The 8,075-nt window shown below is 36.8% G+C and overlaps 1 protein-coding gene across 1 annotated transcript; it reads left to right on the top strand.

The window, feature by feature from the left end:
* The first annotated feature begins 407 nt into the window (after positions 1–407).
* Positions 408–4,979, top strand: LOC137618480 (MIP-related peptides-like). Its single transcript, XM_068348639.1, has 2 exons — positions 408–453; positions 3,223–4,979. Exons 1-2 carry the CDS (start codon positions 408–410, stop codon positions 4,977–4,979), a joined length of 1,803 nt encoding a protein of 600 aa, XP_068204740.1.
* Positions 4,980–8,075: the final 3,096 nt, after the last annotated feature.

Below are 8,075 nucleotides of genomic sequence, written 5' to 3'. Positions count from 1 at the left end.
TGGCAGTAAACTGAAAATAAAAAGATGAACAAATGAATGATAATATAGGGGATTAAATAAAGTTCTCGATTCGAATAGGTATTAAGGAATAACTCTTGTGGATGATAGAATACAGGGAGATGTGACAAAAACAGATGTGAAAAATAACTTGAAGAAAAGTCAATATGAAAGAATAAAGTTATCAAGATTTTAAGGAAGTGCGGTAATGATATTGATTTCTGATGAAAATAACTTGCATAACATTTGAGGAGAAATATGAAGAGAGTAAGATTTAATAGAGGAGCTAGGTAAAAATAAGGACCAGAAGTTTTGAAATGGCTTGGCCATATGGAGATAATAAGATAACAAGACTATGACGAGATTCTATAATTCACAGATGTTCAGAAGACCTTAAACTATCTCGAAGGATGAATTGGAAGAGACGTGAGATTGAAGGACTTCAAACTCAGATTAGTAAGTGAAGGCCGTTAATGCTGGGGAAGGTTTCTGCACAAGGGCTCAGCCATTGTTCATCAATTGAACCATGTAATGATTTCTGCGGATTGAAGTCTAGCTAAAATTGTTTACGACGGCGTGTCTCACTAAAACATGAATATAGCAGTAACTATCGTCTTGTTTATTGTCCGGAAACACCCCACAACAAACAAACAGACACACATATATATATATATATATATATATATATATATATATATATATATATATATATATATATATGTGTGTGTGTGTGTGTGTGTGTGTATAGCCTACAGTATATATTACGATGTAAACACAACAAACGATATCAAACACATGAAAATATCTCAAGAATATCTCAAGGAGAAGATAAACAGAGACCGATCAAAAGATACAAACTTTATATATATATAAAAAAATAGAAAAAAAATCACATAAAACAAGCAAACAGGAGCAGTATTTACATGATATCGTGATGAAGATGCACCAAGAGAGATGATGACAGAACTTTGACAGGACGAGTAGATGGTGCTGTTGCATGCTTGGTTTCTTATAAGATGTCTGTTTATACACAAAATATAAATGCTCTCTCTCTCTCTCTCTCTCTCTCTCTCTCTCTCTCTCTCTCTCTCTCTCTCTCTCTCTCTCTCTCTCTCTCTCAGTAATGTCTGCTTATGTGGAATCCTTAACCCTCTCTCTCTCTCTCTCTCTCTCTCTCTCTCTCTCTCTCTCTCTCTCTCTCTCTCTCTCTCTCTCAGTAATGTCTGCTTATGTGGAATCCTTAACCCTCTCTCTCTCTCTCTCTCTCTCTCTCTCTCTCTCTCTCTCTCTCTCTCTCTCTCTCTCTCTCTCTCTCTCTCAGTAATGTCTGCTTATGTGGAATCCTTAACCCTTTATTTCTCTCTCTCTCTCTCTCTCTCTCTCTCTCTCTCTCTCTCTCTCTCTCTCTCTCTCTCTCTCTCTCTCTCTCTCTCTCTCTCTCTCAGTAATGTCTGTTTATGTGGAATCCTTAACCCTTTATTTCTTTGTCTGTTCATCCCCTTCTTGAATGCCGTATATATTAGTTTCTTTTATATTTTTTTTTCCTTTTTTTCTCTCCCACTTGGGCGTCACTGTAGCTAATTTGACGCCGGATAATTTACATCCAACAAACTCCATTCTTTATATTTTTCTTGATATATTTTGTTCCCAAAATAATTAAACTATAATGGACATTTTTCTCGATCTAAATATCCTTTTTATAAAAGACCTAAATAACGTATTGATTGCAGTAGTATGAAAGCACCAAGCCCAATTTTCCCTGTATTTCAAAACACTATCGTTATTGCTTCATTTCTCTTACCATCTCATTAAAGGAAAACAAATAAGAGGTAAAACAGATTATTATATTTAAAGTAGGAAATCTGTCCATACTAGCCTTTATTACCACCGCGAAAGAGGTTGGAAGGAGGTTATGTTTTCGCCCCTGTTGTCTGTGTGCGTGTGTGTGTTTAATAGTGAACACCTTCCTGGCCACAATTTTAATTGTAGATCAATGAAACTTGGAGGGAAATTATGTAAAAAACTAGAAATTATTACATTTCGGAAGGTCAAGGTCAACAGTCAAGGTCACAGTCCAGCAATATGTCCAATTCAGGTAATCAGCCATAAGTTTGGACATCGTTGTCACAATGACTTCAAACTTGGTTCATATTTGAGTATATGAAAATCAACGCCAATTTATACATGTTAAGGTCAAAGGTTAAGGTCAAGGTCGAGAAATAAGCTGCCGCGGTGAAGGTCTGCGCTCTACTGAGTGCCCCTCTGATTACCTCCTTTTTCCTTATTTTCTCATTTAAGGAAAATAAAAAAAAGATGAGAATAATCTCAAACGAAGACATCTGTCTATCCATTATGATAGCCTATCGCTAAATATCCGTGCATATATTGAAGACATTTTTTCAATTCATTACGTTCAATCGTTCTTATGGACCCAGGCCAAGATGATATACGTTAGTCTACAAACCTTTCACGGTATACAATGCTCTTTTTTCAATAAAAAAAAAGGAACAGGAAAGAAGTTAAAAAACAAAACTGAGAATATCGCAATAATAAATGACAACAAATAATAAATGAAGCTGGAAAAAGAAAGAAAAGTGTGAAGCGTATGTTTAAACAAAGACACAAAAAGAATGTGAAGATTGAAAACGTTAGTTGTTTATTCACACCCAGGACTAAGGTCACTCCTAGGTCTATATATGTTACATATATAGACCTTGGGTCACTCTAACACCGTTGCACCAACAACCCGAATCAAAGAATATAACAGAAAGAAATGCCTTTTGAACACGTCGATACAAATGTAATCATTATAGAACTGTTGTTTGATATAACTTTGAAAATTAGCCAAGTATGGTTATCATTACCTAATGCTTGCCGGTTTTTCAAATAACGAATACTGATTTCACTGTTGTAACAATCATCATCATCAGCATCATCACCATCAGTGCTGTCCTACCGCTACGGCTATCTGAGCGAATTTGCACAGAAAGTGCAAGCCACGGGCTCTTGCACAAGGCAGCCCATAAGTGGGGATACTTTATGAAAGTCGGGAATAATACAAGAATTGAACAGTTAAAAAAACTAAAAGCTTTGAAGGATCGATCATCTGCTCCTGAATAGATAGCGATCTGAACGTGTAAGGGCGAGAAGTGACACGGACAGGTCCCTCCTACGTAGGTCCACGAAATGAAAAATTGCATAATAAGACAGGTCCATCCTTCGTAGGTCGACGAAAGGAAGAATTGCATAGTAAGACAGGTCCACCCTTCGTAGGTCGACGAAAGGAAGAATTGCATAGTAAGACAGGTCCACCCTTCGTAGGTCGACCAAAGGAAGAATTGCATAGTAAGACAGGTCCACCCTTCGTAGGTCGACCAAAGGAAGAATTGCATAGTAAGACAGGTCCACCCTTCGTAGGTCGACCAAAAGAAGAATTGCATAGTAAGACAGGTCCACCCTTCGTAGGTCGACGAAAGGAAGAATTGCATAGTAAGACAGGTCCACCCTTCGTAGGTCGACGAAAGGAAGAATTGCATAGTAAGACAGGTCCACCCTTCGTAGGTCGACGAAAGGAAGAATTGCATAGTAAGACAGGTCCACCCTTCGTAGGTCGACCAAAGGAAGAATTGCATAGTAAGACAGGTCCACCCTTCGTAGGTCGACCAAAGGAAGAATTGCATAGTAAGACAGGTCCACCCTTCGTAGGTCGACGAAAGGAAGAATTGCATAGTAAGACAGGTCCACCCTTCGTAGGTCGACCAAAGGAAGAATTGCATAGTAAGACAGGTCCACGCTTCGTAGGTCGACGAAAGGAAGAATTGCATAGTAAGACAGGTCCACCCTTCGTAGGTCGACGAAAGGAAGAATTGCATAGTAAGACAGGTCCACCCTTCGTAGGTCGACGAAAGGAAGAATTGCATAGTAAGACAGGTCCACGCTTCGTAGGTCGACGAAAGGAAGAATTGCATAGTAAGACAGGTCCACCCTTCGTAGGTCGACGAAAGGAAGAATTGCATAGTAAGACAGGTCCACCCTTCGTAGGTCGACGAAAGGAAGAATTGCATAGTAAGACAGGTCCACGCTTCGTAGGTCGACGAAAGGAAGAATTGCATAGTAAGACAGGTCCACCCTTCGTAGGTCGACGAAAGGAAGAATTGCATAGTAAGACAGGTCCACCCTTCGTAGGTCGACGAAAGGAAGAATTGCATAGTAAGACAGGTCCACGCTTCGTAGGTCGACGAAAGGAAGAATTGCATAGTAAGACAGGTCCACCCTTCGTAGGTCGACGAAAGGAAGAATTGCATAGTAAGACAGGTCCACCCTTCGTAGGTCGACGAAAGGAAGAATTGCATAGTAAGACAGGTCCACCCTTCGTAGGTCGACGAAAGGAAGAATTGCATAGTAAGACAGGTCCACCCTTCGTAGGTCGACGAAAGGAAGAATTGCATAGTAAGACAGGTCCACCCTTCGTAGGTCGACGAAAGGAAGAATTGCATAAGACAGGTCCATCCTTCGTAGGTCGACGAAATGAAGAATTGCATAGTAAGACAGGTCCATCCTTCGTAGGTCGACGAAATGAAGAATTGCATAATAAGACAGGTCCATCCTTCGTAGGTCCACGAAATGAAGAATTGCATAATAAGACAGGTCCATCCTTCGTAGGTCCACGAAATGAAGAATTGCATAATAAGACAGGTCCATCCTGCGTAGGTCCACGAAATGAAGAATTGCATAATAAGACAGGTCCATCCTTCGTAGGTCCACGAAATGAAGAATTGCATAGTAAGACAGGTTCATCCTTCGTAGGTCCACGAAATGAAGAATTGCATAACACAGGTCCATCCTTCGTAGGTCTACGAAATGAAGAATTGCATAGTAAGAGAGACAGTGTCATAGCACGAAGTCCCGTGGAAAAAAGGGAATTTAGATTAAGGCAGAAGAAAGGGCATAGAATATCAGCACTGTCCTCACAAGACAAGTAGCCCTGCACAACGCCACCGGATGACCTAATGGTCCTAGTGAACAAGGTCATGAGGTCAGTGGGTTAGCGAAGATGCCATACGGCTCCTTTTAAACATCCTGTTTGGAAGACACTTAAACGACGGCAATTAAAACGTTCTCGGCCTTGTTAACGGAAAGGGTAGTTAAGGGCCATTAAAAGGATAATTAAGATGTAGAGACGGTGTGATTTCTTGAGAGTCCATCTGTTTGTTGTGTCTAGTTTCCAGATTGTCCTGAAATTAAGGAAAAATCAGTTTCCTTCAAAGTTCAAGTACTGCAAACCATTGCAAGTTAACCTTTCCTGTCTTTTTCTCTTTTTAATTAATGTTATATGCGATTATTACTATATATCTTACATTGGAGAATTATGTTCTGCCAACTGATAATTCTTTCTGCACTCAACTGTCTTCAAGTGTTAGTGTTTCAGTGTTCCACTTACATATGGTTAATGTTTGTATTTGTATATATCATTATCCAAAAGGACTGTTATTGTTCTTGAAGCTTAAAGGCTAACACTCCAGTGTACCGATAATGATAAAAACAATAACAATAATAATAATAATTATAACATTAGTAACAACAATAATAATAATAATAATAATAATAATGATGATAATAATAACAATAAAAATAATAATAATAATAATAATAATAATGATAATAATAACATTAGTAATAATAATAATAATAATAATAATAATAATAACAACAACAACTACGCATAATTCGTTTCAGCTCTAAAGATACTCTAAAATAAAAGGTACGAAAAGAATACTAAAACATATCATACCTCCTAGATCCTTAGACTAATTGCAAAATATAACCAATTTCATGCTGCTCTTTTTAAAGCGATTGTGATTTACCATATCAATGCGACAAAACTACCACCACTACTGGTGAGACCATATTCCCATTGGCACTGTGAGGACTGGGAGCAATGGCTATCATTATCATTATTAGTTATTATTATTATTATTATTATTATTATTATTATTATTATTAATATTATTATTATTATCATTATTATTGTTATCATTATTATTATTATTATTATTATTATATATTATTATTATTATTATTATTATTATCATTATTATTAATGTTATTATTTCTATTATTATCATTATCATTAATATTATTTTTATTATTATTATTATTATTATTATTACTAATATTATTATTATTATCATTATCATCATTACTATTATTATTATTATCATTATCATTATTATTATAAGCAATTAATTCAACAACAGCAAAAACAAGAAGATCTATAATTCTCTTCTTATGCACTGATATTTTCAAGGAAAATGTATTGCCACTGTTTTATCATGCATACAGGAAAATACGTATTCAAAACAATCGAACGCAGATAATTATATATGCAAGCATTAACATAGGAAAGGGTTTAGTTTAAGAACATGCCAATATATTCAAGAAATTGAAATTTTGGACAACGATGGTAATAATTTGTATATTTGCAAAATCACCCGAAATTAAGGACAACCCAGCTGAATTTCCTCAGGGACCCCATAGGAATGTGATTCCGCAAAATAACCTGTAAGGCCTACTTATGAAATGTCTTAGGTCCACTATGGGAGATATAGGGCCTATGCGGATATTCAGCGCTTACATAAGTCTTTTTTTAGTCTATATATCAATTACCTGTTTTAATGTTGTTAATATTTTTTCAAATATTTTATTTTATTTTCTTTATTACATCTGATACCGTTTATTTAATTCCGTATTTCCTTTCCTCACTGGGCTATTTTTCCCGGTTGAAGCCCTTGGGCTTATAGCCTCTTGCTTTTCCAACTAGGGTTGTAGCTTGGCTAATAATAATAATAATAATAATAAAAATAACAATATTAATAATAATAATAATAATAATAATAATAATATCTTCAGGAAAATCCAGCTTTGCGCTATAGAATTTAGAAAAGGTTAAAGACCAAGAAGGAAAAAAGGAAGCGGGAGCAGTAAAGTGGAAGGATATAAAGAAGGTGCCCCTAGGATCCGAAGGAACGCTGCAAGATAGAATAGTGTTATACTTAAGGTCTCCTGTTAGATAATAATTGCACCAGGTGATTTCAGAGATGCTATAAGGAAATTAGATAATAATAAACCGTTTATTTTGTTAGGTGAACTTTTCATTTCAAACATTATATCTGTCAGAATTGTTTCCTGAAACAGGTAATTTCAATGATATCCTTTCATACGTATGACTATTTTCTCTGCATAAATAAGACAAAACAATCACAAAGGTTGTGATGGCCGCGTGCAAACATTGGACACTTGCAATATAGATCCTGGGTTGAAAAAGCGCTCATGGCATGATGGTTTTCATTTATAAACACTACCTTACCATGTTTAGGTGCACCTGTTACGTTTAAAGGCCGTTCCAGAATGGCAGAGGCAAAGGACAGTGACATTGCCCTATCAAGCAGGGCAATGCCTTAAAAACTGTTTATATATACATATGTTCATCGCCCAAGCCCCCTCTCTACCTAAGCTAGGACCAAGGAAGGCCATGCAATGGTTCCTGATTACTCAGCTGAAAGACCTACAGGCTGCCCAAAATCCCATCTCCATTAGTTCAAAAGGATGGTGAGGTTTCAGCGACCAAAAGAACTAACGAGTTTGACCGGGAAGAACCCCAGTCTGGCGATCACCAGTCAGGGATGTTACCACTTAGGGAATTTCGATGGTGTTCATATTGTTTGTCTCTACGACATTGTTTGACAACGCAATGACCTGTCCCTTGCCTCTGCCACTCATGTACGACCTATACAACCTTTACACCTGGCCCTATATTCCAAGAACAATAAAGTTTTTGACTAAGTAAGTTTTCTAAAACTTCTTTTAAACCTGCAAAAAGGTAAATATAACGTTTAATTACCTCCGCCAATGAAATTGGAAGACGGTTATGTTTTACCCCGTTTGTGTTTCTTCGTTTGTTTGTGAACACCTTCCTGTCCATAATTTTAATCGTAGAGTAATTAAACTTGCAGGGATTAACTATTACGTAAAAAGTTGGACATGATTAAATTTTGGAAGGTCAAAGTAACAGTCAAGTA

Source organism: Palaemon carinicauda, chromosome 24 (genome assembly GCF_036898095.1).
Source record: "Palaemon carinicauda isolate YSFRI2023 chromosome 24, ASM3689809v2, whole genome shotgun sequence".
NCBI classification, from domain to species: Eukaryota; Metazoa; Arthropoda; class Malacostraca; order Decapoda; family Palaemonidae; genus Palaemon; species Palaemon carinicauda.
The sequence above is the reverse complement of the archived record's forward strand: the minus strand, read 5'-3'. Positions and strand labels throughout refer to the sequence as shown.